The 20,853-nt window shown below is 37.4% G+C and overlaps 1 protein-coding gene across 3 annotated transcripts; it reads right to left on the bottom strand.

The window, feature by feature from the left end:
• Nucleotides 1-1,870: 1,870 nt before the first annotated feature.
• On the bottom strand, nucleotides 1,871-20,841 carry LOC113111583 (nebulin-related-anchoring protein-like). Of its 3 annotated transcripts, XM_026276464.1 has the most exons (43): nucleotides 20,634-20,705; nucleotides 20,338-20,432; nucleotides 20,076-20,163; nucleotides 18,240-18,344; nucleotides 18,038-18,142; nucleotides 17,813-17,917; nucleotides 17,237-17,344; nucleotides 17,058-17,162; nucleotides 16,875-16,982; nucleotides 16,682-16,789; nucleotides 16,490-16,597; nucleotides 15,434-15,550; nucleotides 14,825-14,929; nucleotides 14,587-14,694; nucleotides 14,243-14,356; nucleotides 13,976-14,074; nucleotides 13,786-13,890; nucleotides 13,570-13,677; nucleotides 13,377-13,484; nucleotides 13,081-13,278; nucleotides 12,883-12,987; nucleotides 12,610-12,708; nucleotides 12,425-12,529; nucleotides 12,207-12,314; nucleotides 11,781-12,092; nucleotides 11,568-11,672; nucleotides 10,912-11,010; nucleotides 10,687-10,791; nucleotides 10,467-10,574; nucleotides 10,271-10,384; nucleotides 9,969-10,166; nucleotides 9,765-9,869; nucleotides 9,085-9,183; nucleotides 8,893-8,997; nucleotides 8,604-8,711; nucleotides 8,132-8,443; nucleotides 7,936-8,040; nucleotides 7,720-7,818; nucleotides 7,526-7,630; nucleotides 6,889-6,996; nucleotides 6,487-6,798; nucleotides 6,112-6,264; nucleotides 1,871-4,897 (listed from the first exon to the last, which is right to left on the bottom strand). In XM_026276464.1, the coding sequence occupies exons 1-43, from the start codon at nucleotides 20,703-20,705 to the stop codon at nucleotides 4,550-4,552; spliced, it is 5,586 nt and encodes a 1,861-aa protein (XP_026132249.1). In that variant the 3' UTR covers nucleotides 1,871-4,549. The 3 variants fall into 3 exon arrangements, with proteins under 3 accessions (XP_026132249.1, XP_026132250.1, XP_026132251.1); XM_026276465.1 differs by lacking the exons at nucleotides 6,889-6,996; nucleotides 7,526-7,630; nucleotides 7,720-7,818; nucleotides 7,936-8,040; nucleotides 8,132-8,443 and having other exon boundaries at nucleotides 20,634-20,840; XM_026276466.1 differs by lacking the exons at nucleotides 12,207-12,314; nucleotides 12,425-12,529; nucleotides 12,610-12,708; ... (2 more) ...; nucleotides 13,377-13,484; nucleotides 13,570-13,677 and having other exon boundaries at nucleotides 20,634-20,841.
• Nucleotides 20,842-20,853: the final 12 nt, after the last annotated feature.

The following is a 20,853-nucleotide window of genomic DNA, read 5'->3' as shown; positions in this document are numbered from 1 at the left end:
ATTATGGCCATTTTTTAATCTCAAACTGTTCATGAATTTATAGCAAAGGTCTGTTTTACTGCACTGTGAGGGGATCATAAAAGCTAGCCGTTTAACAAAGGTTATGTCAAAAGCTCGCTAGCAAAGTAATTTGGCAAATAATACACTGGTTTAAATTGTCTGGTCAATTATTTGGTCATAAAACAAAGTATGTTCTCAATTACATCAACTCGAATTATAATGTTGATTACTCAAAATGTACAAAATTTTATTCTTGGATACATTTTTGTCAAAATAACCCATAAGCCAAGATCACATTAGCTAAAGCTTAGGTAAATTGCTGTCATGTCCTTTGAATGTTCATATCCATTATTACACGGCTTTGGTCATTCACACCATCCAGCTCTCTGATACTTCCTTTTAAGTTATGGCCCTATTTTGCTAAATTTTGGCAAAATTGTACATTGTAATAGACTATTAGGTTTTAATAAACAGTTATAAGCTAGCTCAACTCAATATTTCATGTCAATGCGTTAAACCTATTTGGTGCATAGTCATGTAATAAGTAGGAAAATGTGCAGTCAGCATGTCATTATCGCAAAATAAACCCCCTCATTTCATTATTCCCTACTTAATTAATATTTGCTGGTGAAGTTATACGTGACTTTATGTAGACCCTTGTACATAGGATTGAACACAGTATGGAAAAACTTACCAGTTTGGGATATCTGTTTTCCACAGCATTCTCTGCCAAGTCTAATGCTTCTTATTACCTCATGAGAGAATGCAATTCACCAAACCAAGCTATAACTGGACCCCAGGGCGACTCGTAGATTTATTGAAGAAAGGCCTGGTTTTTGAGCCAAGAGAAATAACTCAGCAATTAGATTCTATTTTTTGGGGATTTTGGGAAGTGACCCCAGTAGGCAATGTGATGGGAATGAGTGGGATTACCTTGGAATGGTGAAACTTCAATCCACCTCCTACTTTGCAAGAAATAGTCTCTTTAATGAAGCAGCTTTAACCAAATATGAGATTTATCAGCAAGTTTGCAGTGGAAAATGGCCGATAACTGATAACGCTCATGTGACTTGTTTGGTTTTATGGCTCCATGACGCCTGTTTCCATCTCTGCAGGATTCCACAGTAGTTCTGTGAACCTGCACGTCACAAACGGGGGAGCTTGGGCATTGCGGTGAGGCAGGAGCGAAAACAGGCAGCCTTCAAATTAGCTTTAAATGTCATGTCATGGAACCATGATGCACTTTTGTGAAGTATGTTACACGTTTTATTTGTGCACATGATTAACGGCCATTACAAAGGTTGGTTTTCCAATGGAACCGTGTCCAGTAAAAACTCATAAGAAAACCTCACTCTGCTGGGAATCCCAGAGGCCTGTCATAGCGACCGTTCTAGTGCATCCTGTTCTCATTTTCACACTTAGGTCACCCTGCCCTGGCAACCAGAGGCAAATCCCTGGCTCTTCCATGCTCTTATTTATTCTAACCCTCTTGCCAAAGACCACAGAAAAAAAAAATGTGAGAGAAAGAGAGATATAAGAAACGGGAGATCTGTAATGTATTAAACATGACACATTTAAAGAGCCAAGTTTGTCAACAGACAAAAGGAAGCACTGGTGGATCAAGTATATAAGTTTAGTTACATCCAATTTGTGGTCCTTGATGTCTCCCATGACAGTTAATGAGTGGTTTTGACAATGTATTTTCCATTTTACCGCACCAAATTTTTTAACATAGAGAACTCATTGACTCCTGTAGTATTTTTTTCTCCATATATGGAAGTCAATGGCTACCAATTATTGTTTGGATACCAATATTCTTCAAAATATCTCCTTTTTTGGTCAACAGAAGAAAAAAACTCATACAGGTTTGGAACATCATGTTTTTTTGAACGACATGAGGGGTGAGTAAACAATGAGAGATTATTTTATTTTTGTGAGAACTAGTTCAGTTCATTGCATGCATTCACTGCAAAATATTATAGAATTGGACTGGATGAACAAAAGATCAAATTCAAAATCTCCTCTGTTATTAATGTCTAGTTATTTTGTTAGCTGAAATATGCATGGCTATATGGTTAGTAGCACTTTATATATATATATATATATTTAGCAAGGTTTTTTTCCCCACAACCCTATCAGAACAGATCTGTGACCCATTTTTGGGTCGCGACCCATTAGTTATGAAGCCCTTCTGTAAATATCACTGGTGTTGCATTACGATTTTAAAGCAGCGAGCATGTGTTCATTTTTCCATCTACGGATCTAATTCTGACAGTTTGTGCTGCAGCACAGAAGACTCAGGAATTTCCTTATTTTCCATGTGGAAAGGCAGACTCATGAAAGCCAATACTCCAGTGGAATACAACTCATTAAGTCGGGCTTTCTTTATACAAGCCATGTGGCACTCTTTAAACGGACAAGGTTCACGTCAAACTGGACAGAACTGACCGGCCACCATGTCAAGTTTTATGTGTGTCTGCTAGTGCCACACTTACTGGCTGTAGCAAATGCACAGTGTCCTGTATTTTCTTTTCAAAATGAGCTTAAAGGTACACTCGAAATTTACAACATGTGTAAACTATACTCTAAGGGCAGTGTTTCCTAAGATCTTTGGCACATTAATTTTCTGTGCAAAAGCAAACTAACAACAGAGCCAAGTGTTTGAACTGGTTATGTTATGAATTTAGCAATTGATCTCCATCACGAAGGATCATAAAACTTCTGTTTAAACCTGATCAGATCAAGGCCTTCATTTAAGAGGAACACCAGATACGTCAGTGCACATTTGCCATTTTGAACTGTTCAAGGTAACGCCAAACTTTTTCAATCAGGTTTGCATTAGCAGAATTCAGTCCAGCTCTGTGTACTGACTCATTCTAATCACACTTGGGCATTTGTACAGTAGTAAGCAGCAAAAGCAAAACAAATTCACTCTGAAAGGCCCAGTGAGAGCCATAAAGAAATTTGGGCGACAAGGGGGCTTACGGGACTGAGGCTGGACATGATGTCTGCACATACAGACGATTTTATTGCTACTTTGACCACAAACCCACTGACTCACAGGCCATTTTTGTCTCTATAGGAAAAATGGTCACATTACTCAAAGCTTTGTCAAGCTCTACTCTTCCTCAGTAGTGAACATTAACTAAAGAAATGGCAATTTTTACAGTCATTACTGCTTTTATATGTATGCAAAATGTGCATAAATTGCAAAAAATTTGTCATCCTGTGTGTTTATCTTATCGCCGCTCTTGAAGAATAACTGTTAGAAATGTCTTTAAAAACCCAGCTGTTCTAACCCTAAGAGGTATACTGTATAAAATTATCACTGTAATACAGCTTGAAGGTAAAATAAACATTCATCATGCATTAACCAGACAACTTGTTTTATTCTATATGCCAATATGCAGTGGAAATAACGAGACATACTTTTTCTGTTGAAAAGGTTTTTCCACCTAAATTCTCGTAACCAAAAGCCCAGTGCTCAGAACTCAGCTGTAAACTCGCATCAGCCTTCACAAGTGTCCCTATGGGCTGACTATCACCAGTTCCTTCACAACAGTTGCTCAGCACCTCTGCTTTAGGCATTATGGGTCAACACTTGCATTGGAAAAGCAAGAAAATAAACATGATTTATTTCTTTAAACTGATTTTCATTATGTTCCAGCAATAGTGAAGCCCCGCTGAGCAGTTCCTCCAAACTGCTGGAAGGAATAATGTCATTTTACAGCTTTTAAAGTCATCCATCCATCCATCCATCCATCCATCCATCCATCCATCCATCCATCCATCCATCTATCTATCTATCCATCTATCTATCTATCTATCTATCTATCTATCTATCTATCTATGCCTGTCTGTCTGTCTGTCAAACAAGTTTATTACAAGAAACTATTGACTTGACAAAATAAAACTGTCTGTGACTGCCCTCTAGTGCTCAAGTTCTAGACATAAAATAACTTTTATTATCATTTGTCATAATTCACACATTTACTTACAGTTCAGCTATTAAACTCTGCAAGCAGAGTTGAGGTTCTTTCTCACAAAGTGCAGCTTGATGTGCATACAATGGATCCAGTAGCTTCAGTAAAACAGTTTCAGAACCCCCAGAGACAACTGTTGAATTCTCAGAGGGACGAATTAAATGTTTTGAATGTAATCAGACATTTTACAATTGATTCTGGCTTATCATATTTCCAGCAAATAAAAAATATCCCATATCTACCGTAATAATAAAATAGCACATCTTCAAAATCATGCTCACCCCTATTCTTTACATACTCTTCTCCATACTCTGTCCATCTTCTTGTAACTATAAGCACATTCATTAAACCATAATAAAATGAAAACCAACCACCCTTTACTGTCTGAACTTACTTTAACCACTTTCATGTTCACTTTTCACTTATAACCTTCTTCACATTCATTTTTCATCTAAATATCCTTCATTCATGGATTAATCGAAAACACAGTCAAAGAACACCAGGATCTACATGATGTTCATCAATGAAATTTAAAAAACAGAAGTAAGGAAGACAGAAATGGCAGATTACATTGTTCCTGACTTCGCAGCAGCTTGATCTGTGATGGCCCGGTTTTCACTCATCTGACTTGCGGTGGATTCATCAGCATGAGACTGGCTCATAATGGATTGTTTCTTGGTGGACTGGTTGGTGATAGACTGACTTGTGGTTGAGTGGGAAGCAACAGACTGTGACGTGATGGATTTTGTGGTCTTGGCCTGCTTGAATGTGGTGTGAATTGTCTTCTTCCTCTTGACGTGGAGGATCTCCATAGCATCTGGATTGACTCCTGGCTGCTGGAACTCCTTTGTGGTCTCCGTCTGCTCGGTGTTGGATTGCTCTTGCTCCTGAAACTCCTGCTGTCTCTGGAGCATCTGAAACAGAAGAAAATAATGAAATGCATTATATTATAGGGGAAAGAAAATATAGGCAATTTGGTAATGTGGTAAAAATGTCAAAATGTCAAAATTATGACAATTGCTCTGTTCCAAAACCTAGTGCACTGCATATTGAAGCAGCATTTGAAGGCACACTCATGACTCGAAGCCCACAACCAACCTTATAAGCCTTATAAGAAACCTTGTTTTGTTTTAGCCTAATTCTGAGGCAACATGACATGTTCTTAAAGGAAAAGGCAATCGCATAAAACTGATAAGCTCAGTGGAAAAAAAAATGTATAAATAGTTTTTACTTTTAAATTATAGTATATAAATAATACTAAAATAACACTGGTTATAGATCGTATTGTGAATAAACTTATCCATGTATGTTTAATTTTTAAACTTTTTTTTATCTCTTAATGAAAATGTTATAATTAGACTTTTACACTCGGATGTACAGCACAATATTGAAAAAAAAGATCAGTCTTTACATTTCATTGTGACTTTCAACACTACAAGTATCAATAAAAAATGTGCTCAGTTTAATTAAACGTAATGTGCAGTATATCCAATATTTGTGTTTTTATTTTGTTAGTTTAGCTACATGCTGACACCAAACTCTACTGAAATCAGTTGTGATCAACAGTGCTATTTGTGTAACTTGTGGAGTTACTGCCAAAGTAGAGCATTCCAAATGTTCCATGATGGTTAGTATGCTATCTGTAGAATAGCAAGGCAGCTAACTACAGTAGGTTATAGAACAGAGCTAAAAAGTCATATTTACATTTATTGAGCTAATGTATAAGACTGTGATACAGAGTTTTGTGTCCCACTTTATATTAGGTGGCCTTAACTACTATGTACTTACATAAAAAATAAGTACAATGTACTCATTGTGTTCATATTGTATTGTTATACACTTTTGCTGCTATTGAGGTGGGATAGGGGTAAGGTTAGGGAGAGGGTTGGAGGTATGGGTAAGTTTAAGGGTGGGTTAAGGTGTAAAGTATGGGTCAACAGTGTAATTATAAATGTTATTACAGAAATTAAATACAGATGTAATTACATGTAGTTTTTTTAAAAAATATAAGTACAATGTAAAAACATGTATGTACAAAATAAGTACATTGTACTAAACTATTAATTAAAATATAAGTACATAGTAGTTAAGGCCACTTAATATAAAGTGGGTCCGAGTTGTGTCTCACCCTCAGCTGCTGATACTTGGCGATAGCCTCGTCAGTGGTTACTCCTTCAGCAAGACCCAGTTCTGCTGCACGGCGGGCCATTTCTGCCTTATGAGAGCCCGGTGGGGTCCAGCCCACACCTTTAATCCAGTTCAAATCGGATTTGTAGTTCACCTGCAACCACAGAGGTCAGGACCATTAAACCATGCTACATCAATAATAAGCAAACCATTCCTTTTTTTTAGGTGTACAGTATGTCACCAAGTCACTGCAATTTCATATTTTCACATGCAAATGGCAAAGTATTTGCCACTCATTTCACCCGAGACATCAGCATACAGCGCTATCATTATAGTTTGTCATAAATCATTGAATAATCCCAAAACCAGTTCTCACATCGCTTTGCAGCTGGTATGCTTGTTTAGCATGTTTGACGTTGAGTTGATTAGGATCACAGGTATAATCGTGAAGATGTTGGCGATAGTTGAGGTTGCTGAGCTGAGCCTGGCTCTTCTTAGCATGCAGGAACTCAGGCTGGTCGCCATGGATCTTAAACTGAGAGCGTGTCTCCTGGAACTGCTTCTTGTACTCGTTGTCACTCTGGAGCTTCCCTACAGCCAGTGAGTGTCTGATCTTGGGGTCATCCTCAACGCTGAGGAGGCCCACCTGCTGGCCTTTGCCTCTGACAAATTCCTCCTTGTAGCGGAACTGAGAAGGAACGGTACAACATATATTAAATTACCATTCTAAAGATGGGTTTTTATTAAGAAAATAGTTCACAGTTTGATTCTGACTTACATCACTAGCAATTTCTCGAGACGCCTTGGCTGTCTGGAAGGGAATGGCATCTAACTTGAGGTCGTAACCTGCAGACATCACCTGCTCACCTGATTTTTTATACACTTTCTGCAAAATGAAAGGAAAAAAGGGACATAGACAATGTTAAATTATGTACACTACCATTGAAAAGTTTGGAATGTTTAATGTTTTTTTATGTTTTTGAAAGAAGTCTCTTAAAAAATATGTTTTCTATTTTAGTATACTTTTTTATTTAGTTTACTGGCAAATTTTCAGCAGCCATTACTCTAGTCTTCAATGCCACATGATCCTTAAAAAGCAGTCTAATATGCGGCGTTGGTTCTCAAATGTTAAAGAAACATTTATTATTATCAATGCTGAAAACACGTTTTTACTTCAGAATATTTCTGAAGGATCATGTAACACAATCCTGGAGTAATAGCTTCTGAAAATTCAGCTTTGCTATCACAAAAATAAATTATATATTTAAAATATATTGAAATAGAAAACAGTTATTTTAAATTGTAATATTATTACTGTTTTTATTGTATTTTTGATTAAATAAATGTAGCCATAAGAGACTTCTTTAAAAACATTAAATACATCTTGCAAGAGTACCAATCAACAGCTGGCTTACATCGCTAATTTGCTGAGCATTGATCCTTGCTCTGATGAAGTCAGGATGATCAGGAGGTAATGTGTACTTGTGCATAGAGTCAGAGTCTCCAGATTTATACATCCTCTGAAACAGGATACAACTCTTGTTATTCACATCACACAAAACAGCTACTGGCAACACACACTGGTATAAGAAATGTGAGCGAGGTTTACCTCACTACACTGCATGTAGCTGTTCTTTGCGTGGATGATATCAGGTGAATCAGCTACTTGAGTGAACTTCAGACTGTCAGGATGTTGACGATACTTTTTCTACAGAAGGTATTCGTTATTAGCCAAGACTTTATGATTTTATTACAGTATGCTAGAAAATGTACGACTATACATTTTTTTGGATTTCATGTTGAATTTACAGGAAGTGTGACTTACATCACTAATGAGTTCTCCAGCTTTCTTTGCAGACTCCAGCTGGGGTGCACCTACTGAGTCCCAGGCCACTCCCTTCATGAAGTTCAGATCTGATTTGTATACATTCTTTAAAAGATAAAGAAGACAAGATTATGTTTAAAACCAAAACTCGAGATTAAGTTCAACCATCTTGTTAATCTTTCATAGTCGTTCTCACCTGGCTCTGCAGGTCATAAGCCTTTTTGGCCCATTGCACCTTTATATCATCAGGTAGAGCTGTGTAAGAGTGTATGTGAGTCTTGTAATCCTGGTCGCTGGCTAACGCCTGAGCTTTCTTGGCATGAACCAGGTTCACCATGTCTAGAGGCAGCTGGTACTGGCCACTAACAGACGCAGCGTCTTTGCGATAATGCTGGTCACTCTGCAGACGGCCCATTTCTAAGCAGTGCATTAAATGCGAGTCTTCATGAACACCGCGAGCTCCGATGTGCTTGCCTTTCTCCAATACATGGTTGTGCTTGTACTGGACCTACCAGGGCAAAGAGGTGAACATGTGAACTGGATGTAGGAACTGTTGGTTACCATAAAGTTAACAGCGTGATTGCTTATGAATATTAATGCATGAGTTGATCACAGCTGTTTTTGACCATTGATGTTTATGTGTGTAAAATGAAAGAGGGTATTCTTACATCACTAGCAATGCTGGTGGAGGCTTTGGCAGCCTGGAAGGGGATATCCTTCATGGTGAGTTTATAACCCTGAGCTCTTAGTGTATGCCATGACTCCTTGTATTTAACCTGAAACAAAAAAAAAGATAATTTTTAAACTTTTTCTCTAGCATCTTGCATGTAGGTTCATTTTAATAGCTTCTTCTTTAGAATATTTTTGAGATGAGGTATCAGGTTTAAAAAGGGGGATTTTTTTAATTATGTAGCAATATCCATTAACACTAAAATAGACTTGGAAGGCTCATCTTACATCACTGAAGTTAGCAGCGTTAATTTTGGCCTGGGTGATTTCAGGTCTCTCGGCAGTAATGGTGTAGTTGTGCCTGAAGTTCTCTCCCTTTTCTTTGTACAGGCGCTAAATAACATCAGACCACAAGAGATTATAATCCCTGTTCTCTGTAAATCACAAAGCACTGAAACAATATTGGCAATGTTCTCCTACCTCATTAGTGATCTTGTTACTGGTCTTAGCATGCACAATATCTGGAGAATCCGTGACGGATGTGTGCTTGAATGAGTAGGGCAGCTGGCGATACTTTTTCTGTTCGGCAAAAGAAAAATACAGTACAGTATAATAAATACATATATAATTAAATCTTAAAATAAACACTAACATTCAAAAGATTGGAGGCTGTAAGATTTTTAAAGCTTTTGAAAGAAGTCTCTTATGCTAATCAAGGCTGCATTTATTTTATCAAAAGTACTAAAACTGGAATATTGTGAAATATTATTGCGATTTAAAATAACTGTTTTCTATTTTAATATTTTGAAATGTAATTTATTCTTGTTATGGCAATGCTAAAATTTCAGCAGCCGTTCCTCGTGGTCTTCAGTGTCACATGATCCTTCAGAAAGAATCTGAATATGATGCGGGTGCTTAAGAAACATTTCTTATTATAATCAATGTTAAAAACAGTTATGCCATATGCTATTTTTGTGAAAACCTTGATACATTTTCTTTCAGTAATCTCTGACTAATAGAAAGCTCAGAAGAACTGCATTTATTTGAAATAGAAATGTTTTGTAACAATTTAAATGTCTTACCGAATCTTACCAAACCCAAACTTTTGAACAGTAATGCAGATGAAAATGCTGGATTAATATTTAGAAATGCATTCATACCTCGCTAATTAGATCTGTGGCTCGTTTAGATCCCTCAATCTGTAGGGCACCAGTGGCAATCCAGGCCGCACCACGAAGGTAGTTCAGATCAGAGCGGTAGATTTTCTGTTGCAAAAATGAAACATGTTCAAGAGAACTTACAAGAGGCATTCTGTGAACAATGAGTATTAGCAGTAGTAGTGCCAGTATTAATTAAGCCATTACCTCGCTCTGCAGTTCATATGCTCTCTTGGCAGCCTGCACTTTGAGGTCATCAGGCAGTGTTGTATACTTGTGCAATGTAAGTCTATAGTCCTGATCGCTGACCAGAGACTGAGCCTTCTTAGCATGGAGCACATCCAACATATCCATTGGTAGATGGAACTGAGAGTGCACCTTAGAAGAGTCCATTTTGTATTTGAGCTAAGGAAATAGAAAGCTCATCAATCACTTGTGCACGACCTCTCAAACTCGTTTATGTGGTACTCCTAATGCTGTTGCCTTGCTCAATCTTCTAGAATACTCACATCACTCTGTATATTTGTGGCATGCACAGAGTGAGCTATGTTTATGTCATCCTGTAGTCCCCTTAGCCCAATCATCTTCCCTTTTGTCTTCTCAAACTGTGCCTTGTACTTTTGCTGGAGGCAAACATTTATACAAGTTAGACAGACAGATAACCAAAATAAACTGTGGTTCATCTATTGTGTACAAACTACTCACATCACTGAGGATATCTGAAGAAGATTTGGCTGCTTGGAATGGAATAGCATCCAAGCGCAACTTGTAGCCACCATCTCTGATCTTTCTCCAGGACTCTTTGTAGTGTGACTATATAGAAAATAATTCTACTTTTAGCAGTTTAATATGGAAATTCAATTCTTTGTGCATGTGTTTAATAGTTTCTGAAACAGCAACAGCAGTGTTTGGTATGGATTCTCACCTCGCTGAGGTTCATGGCATTGATCTTAGCCTGCACATGCTCTGGAATATCTCCAATCAGTGTGTACTTGTGCATTTCATTCTCTCCTTTCTCTCGGTATAATCTCTGTCAACATGAAGATATTTCACATTCACAATCACATTCATGAGTAAATTCCAATCTCTTTTACTGGTTGTCATCAAAATCAGTGCATAGATTCATAGAAAGAATAATTAATGCACGTACATCAAGAACCAGTTTGCTACTGATTTTGGCCTGGACCATCTCTGGTGTATCCTCCACGCTGGTAAACTTCAGAGCACTTACATCCTGTCTGTATTTTTTCTGGAACAAACACAACACGTGGCAAAGATTTATACCGACTGTCAGTGCTGGGAGATGTAGAGTGTGTTTTGAATTCATTATCTCTTGGGTGTATGGCCCCCAAGGTCTTTCATTTCAAGGACGATATGGTTCAATCATCTCACAATACCTTTAAACAGATGTGTAATTGAAATGCTAACCCCAGGCATGTGCTTCTCTATTTTAGCTGAGTTTAAATAACAAAGCATGTGCTTATATTCTTTTAACAAGAAATGTCAGTTTTCTGAAGGCAATTTTAAATAAAAAAAACTGTTTTCTGATGCTTGCTGAGACAAGGGTTCTTAATAAACTATACAAAGTACTGATGAATTGAGGAAAAAGTTATTTCCTATTCCTTACCCCGCTAAATATAACCTATCACTTCTACTATTTGCTATGCAAACATAACATAACTTCTCTTCTAATGGTTAAGTATACATTTCATTTTCAGAGGGTCCTGCTGATGACCTAGAAATCTGGTGATGTGAAGTTAGTTGATTTTAGAATTTGTCTTGGGTCGTGTTCAGGTCGATCTGTACCTCGCTGGCTAAATCTGTAGCTTTTCTGGCCTGCTGTATATCAAGGGATCCGGTGGTTTCCCATCCCACCCCTTTCATCCAGTTTAAGTCGGAGCGATACTTTTTCTGTGAAGAAAACAACTTTTTGATGCATAATTCCAAACAGTATGCATGTTTGTGTCTGTTTTGACTTTACAAGCCATTCATGCAATTGAATGCTGGGATAACTCTTACATCACTCTGTAGGCCATAAGCTTTCTTGGCCCATTCCACCGTCATATCAGTGGGCAAGATGGTGTACTCGTGTAAGAAGGTTTTGTAATTTTTCTCAGTGGCCAGTTCCTGGGCTTTCTTGGCATGGGTGAGGTTCATCATATCGAGTGAGGCACTGTATTTGGTCTTGGTGTCCTCATACTCTTTCTTGTAGTTGAGGTCACTCTGGAGTTTGGTAGCCTTGGTTGAATGGGCCATCAGAGAATCATCTGAAACAGTCTTCACGCCAATCATCTTCCCTTTTGTCATCTCATATTCTTGCTTGTACTTCACCTAAATATATGGAATATCAGGAAAGTTACATTAGATTATTAGTCAAAACACTTGAGCTTCCCTTGAGTGTCTATTTGTGAGTCTTGTGCATCAGTAGGGTGTTTGGTCACTCACATCACTGGCGAGATCTCTTGTTGTTTTGGCTGCGAGAATTGAAAGCGAGTCCAAGCCAAGTTCAAAACCCTTCTCCCTCTGCTCTTCCCATCTACTCTTATATGATTTCTGAAAATCACCAGTTTAAATTGTTGATTGAAAACAGGCGCTGAGTTGTTAGCTCATGTGTAGGTTATTGGTGCAACATAAGCAACAGTTTCAAGTGATTCAGTTCATACCTCACTAAGAAGCTCTGCATTAGCTTTGGCTTGCTTGAAGAGAGGCTCATCTTTGCTTATAGTGTACTGGTGCATCGTCTGTTCAGTGCCTGCTTTGTACGCCAGCTGAGTACAAGAAAAGGCCAATCAATACCAGAAATATACACAGAGAAGATAAATATCCAATTGGATGGATCATATCTTACCCCACTCTGCAGCTCCTGGCTCTTCTTAGCATGTATGATGGAAGGAGTGTCTGCCACTTGTGTGAATTTCACATTGTCCACCTTCTGACGGTACTTTTTCTATATAGAGGTGGAAAATGCACAGTTTGAGTAAATGTGTTAAGTCCAGCATTATCTTCCTGGTGAAGACCAAAGACATCTTGGTGGTAAAGCTAGTTAAGAAGCCTAATAAAATGCTGTTGACCAGATATGCAAGTCTAATCAGTAGGGAATCAAAATTGTGTAATGACCAACCTCACTGACTAGTTCTCCTGCTTTCTTGGCTTGTTCTACATCAAGGCAACCATCAGCCTCCCACCCGACTCCTTTCATCCAGTTCAGGTCTGATCGGTACTGGTTCTAAAAAAGCAAAATCATATATGCATATACAGTAGCATGCATAAAGCACAGCATGTGTATCATTCTACTCAGAACATGCTTTCTTTTTCTTACATCACTCTGCAGTTGGTAGGCTTTCTTAGCTTGCTGCACTTTCATGTCATCAGGCAGGACGGTATAATCGTGTAACTTCTTCCTGTAGTCCAAATCACTGGCCAGGGCCTGAGCCTTCTTAGCATGACTAAGATTCACCATGTCTAGAGGCAGGTTGCACTTGGATTGAGTCTCCTTAGAATCCTTTTTATAAGCAACCTATATAGCAAAGAAATTTGATTGGATATTTTGTTTAGCCTAAAGATGCACACTCATAATATACTTTTGTTAAACTCAACCTGACTTTGGGTACTGACCTCACTACTTAGCTTGGCCACCTGAAGGGAGTGCATTGTTTTGGAGTCACTCACATCCATTCCAATGGCTTTGTCTTTGTTCTTTGCATATGCTTCCCTATACTTGATCTGTACAGCCCAATAAATCAAATCAACCCCTGAAAACAAAATTTGAATGACATTTACATTTAAACATTGAACATTTGATACTTACATCACTAGCCAGGTCTCGAGAGGCTTTGGCAGCTTTGAATGTCAGTGTGTCCAGGCCGATATCACATGCTTTGGATTTGTTCTTCTCCCAGTTCTCTTTGTATTTGATCTGTGAACGTCCAGGAAGACAACACTTAACAACACAGTCAAAATCTGCAAACTATACATAAGGATGACAAACATGTGGCAAGGCTCTGGAATATGAGTATAGGCTTACATCACTGGCGAGCTCTGCATTGACTTTGGCCTTTTTAAGTTCTGGTGTATCTTGAGATAATGTGTACTGCGTCTTTGTCTTCTCATAGTTGGCTTTATAGTTCAGCTTGAATGAGAGGTTATATGTGAGGCTTAGACATATTACATTAAATTCACTTAAACAATCATTGACAAGGACAAATTATGCATACATTGCTCAGCTGGTTTGCATTGATTCTGGCTTGCACAATTTCAGGAGTGTCTGTAACCTGGCTGAATTTAAGCTTGTCGATATGCTGTCTGTAGTTTTTCTGTGTGGGAGAAAATAAGACATCCATTTAGATTAGCTTGCATGTTTACAAGCGTGAAGCTCATTTATAAGTCTGAGGCAGCACTTTACAAGCTGTCAGGATGGCACACTTACTGATAGACAAGTTCTAAGCAGATTAGCCAGCACATGAAGAATGATATAGGCTTACATCTTTGAGCGGCTCCAGTTTCTTCTGTGACTGATAGGATGGAGTGATGGTGGCTGGGTAGTTGTACTCACTCTGAACATGCTTCTCCTGCTCATATTCTGATTTGTAGGCAATCTGAAATCAAATGGTATTGGAAAATATGTAAACAACTCATGTATATTTAATATAATTAGTAACATGTATAAAATATCTTAGTATGTACTTATTTACTACAAAAGCTTCTTATTTTGAAATTGGACAAATGCTTCGTAGTTTACTTTTACTAATTCTGCTACCATATGAATTTTTAAAAATGTAATATGAGCAACAAGAGATATTATGTTCAGAAAAGGGTTTCGTCTTACATCACTGGCAAGCTTTCTGACATTCATGGCATGCATGGTCTTCTTATCGATGCCTCCACCCTCATAGTGCCCCTTCATGTGATTGGTGTAATTCTCCTTGTATTTATTCTGCAATCATAAACTGAGTGAATAAGCTTGCATATGCCTGCACACAGGTGCCCAGCACAGCAACACATTAAATATAGAATATGCTGTCATTCTTTGTATATAGCAGTAGTATCACTGATGAGGAGCTCACATCACTGGTAAACTTGGCGATCTTTGACACATTCTTGAACTGTGGCGTCTCACAGTAGTTGATGCTGTGGCCTTTGGTGTTCTCAAGGTCCTTCTTGTATTCAACCTGTATAAGGGAAGGATGTCTCTGTCATGTAGGCAATGAAGTTGTGGAATTTTAAGCCTCTGTCATTTGTGGTGAACTTCATGCACTACATACAGAAAACCATATGCCCTTTTGACATTTGCTTGTAAATCAAGGAAGGATGAGGACATGGTATGGCATTATCAGGCATACATTGTGGCATGTAAGAGAGTGAAAATAGAATGATGATGTGGCCCCTGGGCTTGTTGTCTTTGTTTATGTCTGTGGGTGGCTAGGCTCATGGGATGTGGAGAATGCAGGTGTGGAGATGTTATGTCTGACTGAGACGATGACAGATGAGTTCTCTGATCCTCTCTTTTTGTTTTTGCACATGTGCTTCCCAAAATGCACTCAGTAAGCCAAGTTATCTACAGCTAACTAATCAATGCTGTTGCTAAATATGTTTAACGGGCAAAAGTGAATATGCCATCCATCTGTTCTGCTGCACCTGATGTAGGCAATGTACTAAGGGCATAAATCGCTCACCTCGCTCACAAGCTTGTTGATTTTGCGTGCACAGTTCAGAGTCAAGTTGTCGTCAGTGTTCAGAGTGTGGTATGCAGAAGATCCCTTCATCTTATTCAAATCCTTCTTATATTTCAGCTGCATGTTAAACATGGAGAGAGGGGGATGAGAAAGGTGTTTAAACACAACAATACCAGAAAAAGCTCAATGCCTGATCTGTCAGGATGAATTCCTGTGACATGAGAGAACATACACAATCAGTCATTTAGACAGTCAGTGTTTCTAAACTTGTCCTGATGCCTCTTGAGTGACAACATTGGATTCTCAGTGTGAGTCATCGGAGAAAATGTACATACTGTATTCCACATTGTGAGTGATGACAGGCCAAGGTGAGAAAACGTTAACTGGGATTATTTTGGTATTATTTATGAACTATTATATTTTTTATTCTTATTTTGAATTAGCTTGAATTTCTCTGTTTTTTAGTTTTCATTTTAATTTTAGTTTAATTTTTAGTACTTATATATTTCTTCTAATAATTATATGTTCTATTTACTTTTTTTCAGTTAGCAAACATGCTATTAATTATTTTATTTCTAGTTAATGGTAATAAGTCTGACAGTGCTATTTTAATATCATTGAGATACTAAGATATTTTTTGGTAATATTTTGAATTACATTTTATTTTTATAGTTTCTGCTTTCTTGTTCATTTTAATTAAAATTTAAGTCATTTTGTTGAGTGTTTTTCAATTTTTACCAGTTTTTGCGGTCTATAAATGTTTATGTATTTTTTATTAAATGCATTTTTTTATTTAATTATTTGTTATTTTAGTACATCAAGTTAAACAAAAGGAAAATGGAAATGTTGCATTTTTAATTCGCTGTTAAGTTTTTTATATTTTATTTCAATTAACATTTATTGTATTTCAAGTGAAACAAATGTTTAGTTTAAGTTTTAGTTTACTATGATAACCCTGAACCCTGACTGGGACAGAACTGGTGTAATTCCTACTGTGAAAAGTGAAAAATCTAGAACAACAGACGACTTAAACAGTGAGGATGCGCTGATACTCACATCACTGGCTATGTCATGGGCTTTCTTGGCCATCTGGTAACCAGGGGTAATCATAGCAGGGAAGCTGCCCTTGCCCTTTTGCTGTTCATATTCCTCAGTATAGGCATGCTAAAGGAATTAGAGACATTCAGTATAACCATATGTGAGGACATATTGAATGTGCATTATATGCACTAATGAACACTGTGTCACCTGACTGAAGTGCTCTGCATTCTCTCTAGCCAAAGTAAACTCTGCAGAACCAGCATCAGTGCTTGCCTTGCCCTTAATCTCCTGCTCATATTTCTGTTGATATTTCACCTGTAACAAAAACAACACATTAGTATACAACTGGCATGCACACGCAGCTGGCATTCACAAGTGATTTACACATTTGGACACTTACTTTGCTGGCCATCTCGCCAGCTTTTTTAGCCACCTGGTATCCGGGAGTGAAGTGGGCAGGAAAACTGCCTTTGCCCTTCTGCTGTTCATATTCCTCAGCGTAGACATACTGTTTTTATAGAAGGAGATGCCAAATTAAGATATTGTGCTGCCACAAATAATTTTTACGATTCTATTCACTTACATCACTGACAATCTTCCCTTGATTTTTAGCTAGAAGCACATCAGGAGTATCCGCCACAGCGGTGTATTTTGACACTCGTTCTTCGTGGCCTTTTTTATACTCCACCTGAATAAAAAAGAAAGGAATATTCAACTTTCTGAGAAAGAAACTGAACTCTTTGCAACCTAAACTTTACTTACATTGCTAGCCAGTGTATTGGCTTTCTTTGCCATTTCATATCCTGGCGTGATCATAGCTGGGAAACTGCCCTTTCCTTTAGACTGCTCGTATTCCTCTGTGTATTTCACCTTTGAATCAGCATATAACAAAACAGATAAGAAACAAATGTGTGAAATGACTAATCACATAAACAGGGGTAAGAAGAAGGCCTCCAGATGACTGTGTGACCGTATGTCCTGGACAGTCCTAGCTGGGTATTTGTAACTGGCTAAAATGTCCAGGAATTGGCTTTTGGTTTAAGATTGGTTGCTTGCACACTAATGGTCAAACTACTTTTCAGTCACTCATCCTTCAGCAAGGATGAAAACAATAGGAAAACAAAGCCAAAAACCTGGACATTTTAAGCAATTTTGAAATAAAAAGAGGACGTATTGCTTCCATATTTAGCTTCAGTAGCCAGTATATGAACATTTTGAGAAAATTAACCACAAAATCTATCTGATTGGAATACAAGAAGATTTATAAAGATTACTGGATTTTTAAAACCATGTATGTCATTTCAGTCAGTAAGGTCACTTTTGGAAATGTATCCTTACATCACTGGCCAATGAGACTCCAGTCTTGGCATGTAACATCTCAGGTGTGTCGGCTACAGAGGTAAACTGCGTCACACGTGCCTCATGGCCTCGTTTATATTCCACCTGCAGCCCAAATTACCACTCTTTGTAATTCATCATCATAATTTATCCAATTATAGGTGCAGCAAAAAAGCAAGAGCCTCGTTTTTCATTTTCTCATTGAGTCTGAATCTGATAACTCACATCGCTAATGGTCTTCTGTGCTTGGGTCACACGCACAATTTCCTGGCTGGTAACGCTGCCCGAATAAAATGACTGTTGGCCCACAAATTCAGTTTGGTAACCTTGCTGCTTTCAGAAAGATTAAAAAATGGTCATATGTTAAAAAAATAACCCACAGCTAAAACATAATGGATTTATGGTACTACTTCCTTTAACTACTCACCTGACTGGCAAGCTGGCTGGCCTTACGAGCTTGCTCGATTTCTTTTGATCTCATGTCATAGCTGAAAGTGGACATGAAGCGCTCCCCTTCTTCTCTATATTTATTCTAGAAACCAGAGAGATATAAACAGAGAAATGTTAGCGTGCTTCCTATTAGCACAATAAACATGCTAATGATTCAGTCTGTAATCATCTTTCTGTAATTACTGATGTATGAAGAATGATGGAATTTCACATACTGTAAAAAGTCATATTCAGAGACATGCAACATCAGTGATGCTAGTGGGTGCTGTTATTCCACACTGTCTTCATGTAATATTTCAGGGAAGAAATGAAATTAGACATGTTGAATGTAATGCTGATGTGGTGTTCTGCATTCTGTCAGTCTGCACGAAGGCCCCTCTAGAGCCCACTGACAGACAGGGGCAGCTGGGATCCCACAGAGAGAGATTCAGAGAAGCAGAGAGAGGGAAAGGAAGCAGGAAAGGAAGAGAGGTGGGCCATGTTCATGAGGTATAAATTTAAACAGCAAATACATAAAGAAGGCCAGAGCAGAGTATCATGTCACACCACAGAAATAACTGGAGAGATGCAGTTCTCATTCCAAACCTGTAGAGTCACCAGGGCCTTTGAGCTCTCCTAAAAACAGACCTTATAATATATACAGACCCAGCTCATATAATATATAGGGGGTTTTACCGGCAAAATGACCCATGTTCAGTTCTTTTTGATTGTAAATCAGTTAGCAATATCCAGACAGTAAATACGTTGAGCACCACTAGTTTAGTACCAGGCTGCCTAAAAGTCTTACTGCAAAGATTCCTTGAATCTGGAAGATTTTGAAAAGAATGTATATAATTTATTTATAAAAAATATTATTTTCTGCACACTTTCAAATGAGTTTATGAGCTCAAATATTTAAACAAATCTATTTTTAAAGTCTCCATGAGTAAACTAACAAGATACTTTGATCTAAGTAAGCAGGCAAGATAAGTTAAACTCAGATCTTAATATACTATGCATTCATATTTATTTCAAATGGTGTAATATACAGTCAACTGGCCATTATCACAAAAAAATATGTATATATATATAAATATATATATATATATATATATATATATATATATATATATATATATATATATATATATGTGTGTGTGTGTGTGTGTGTGTGTGTGTGTGTGTGTGTGTGTGTGTTTTAAAGAGTTTATTTTGCAATAGTGATCAGCTGACTGTACATTATGCCTTACCCAATATTCATTATATTCTATATAAAAGAAAATATGTATTATATTGGTTGCACTTTATTTTACAGTACGTGTACTAACATGTACTTATAGTGTACTTACAGTGTATTTATCTAAGAAAGTTCTGGTAACACAAGGTAACTACATGGGGTAGGGTTAGGTTTAGGGGTAGGTTCAGGGTTATTACCTAGTTATTACCTAGTTATTGTAATTACTATAATAAGTACATAGTATGTACATGAGGAACAGGACTGTAAAATAAAGTGCTACCATTATATTATATATGTATTTATTTGGTAAGAAGCCATGTACCTAAAGTGGTGTAATGTACAGTCAACTGGTCATCATCTCAAAATAAGTTATAACTAATGATTAGTTATAATCATTATATTTTATATGAAAACACTTCAGATTAACAGCATTACCTTAGAACTTCACACTTGAAAATACTACATCAAATAATTTTACAGAAAACCAAAATATTTTATACAGGTATTGTTTTTTATAGCCTCAGCCTAAGATGTACGTAGTTCATTTATAGTACTTTGTCAGATGTAGAGTAAATCTGTGAAGTAAACAAACCTCACCTCACTGACTGCTTCAGATTGCTTCTTGGCATTGATGTTGACAGGGGTCTCATAAACACTTGTGAAAGTGTTGTTTTTTGGATTATGCCTATTAGATGTAAAATAAAAAATAAACAATGCATTTAATGGTCAAACTATGCAGTAATTTCAAATTACACCTTTAGTAATAAAGCAATAGTAAATAATGCTGATTTATTAAAACACAAAGCCTTAATTTGTAAAAAAAAATTATATTCAAGCAAAAAATGACTCCAAAACTTACACTTGGCAGTACGGCCTTTTCTGATGGCTGACAAAATTATTGGCCGTCAGAACCATCTTACAGACCTCGCAATGAAAACATGCTTTGTGCCAGTTCTGAAAGAGAATAGAGACACTTAGATGCAGAATGAGAAAATGTGCATTTTAAAATTAACTGAATCCAATTCCTTCTCCTGAAATCTGTCTTTCTTACATCATAGAAAACATGGTTAAACTTAACCGAAAAATACATTGATGCTTTATGATTATCTATGTACTATCATGTTAATATGTAAGATATTTGAGACATATACTTGCCTGACCAATAAGATTGAGCTTCTCCGCTGGGTACACCACAAACCCACACCTGGCACACTTTTGAACATTCATACTTTTAGCAAATTAAGCCAGCAACTCCAGAGAAAAATAAAAACAACTTGTGCAAATAGTCAGAACTGGAAAGCAAGGCGTCCCAGACGGTCCCTTGTCCCCACTTCTGTCTCAGTCTCTGTAAACTTAGATCTGTTCTCTGACTGAG

The sequence above is a fragment of the Carassius auratus genome, chromosome 12, assembly GCF_003368295.1.
Source record: "Carassius auratus strain Wakin chromosome 12, ASM336829v1, whole genome shotgun sequence".
In the NCBI taxonomy this organism is placed as follows: Eukaryota; Metazoa; Chordata; class Actinopteri; order Cypriniformes; family Cyprinidae; genus Carassius; species Carassius auratus.
Note: the sequence above shows the minus strand (reverse complement) of the source record. Positions and strands in the feature narration are given on the sequence as shown.

Bases quoted from the DNA above. Each gene is read 5' to 3' on its own strand.
- LOC113111583 (XM_026276464.1), bottom strand. From the start codon at position 20,705: ATGAATGTTCAAAAGTGTGCCAGGTGTGGGTTTGTGGTGTACCCAGCG. The intron at 12,530-12,609 runs GTAAGATATGAT...TCTTGTACTCAG, and splicing joins GCCAGGAGCTGCAGAGTGGG to CTGGCGTACAAAGCAGGCAC. The intron at 6,265-6,486 runs GTGAGAACTGGT...CTGTGGTTGCAG, and splicing joins CATACCAGCTGCAAAGCGAT to GTGAACTACAAATCCGATTT.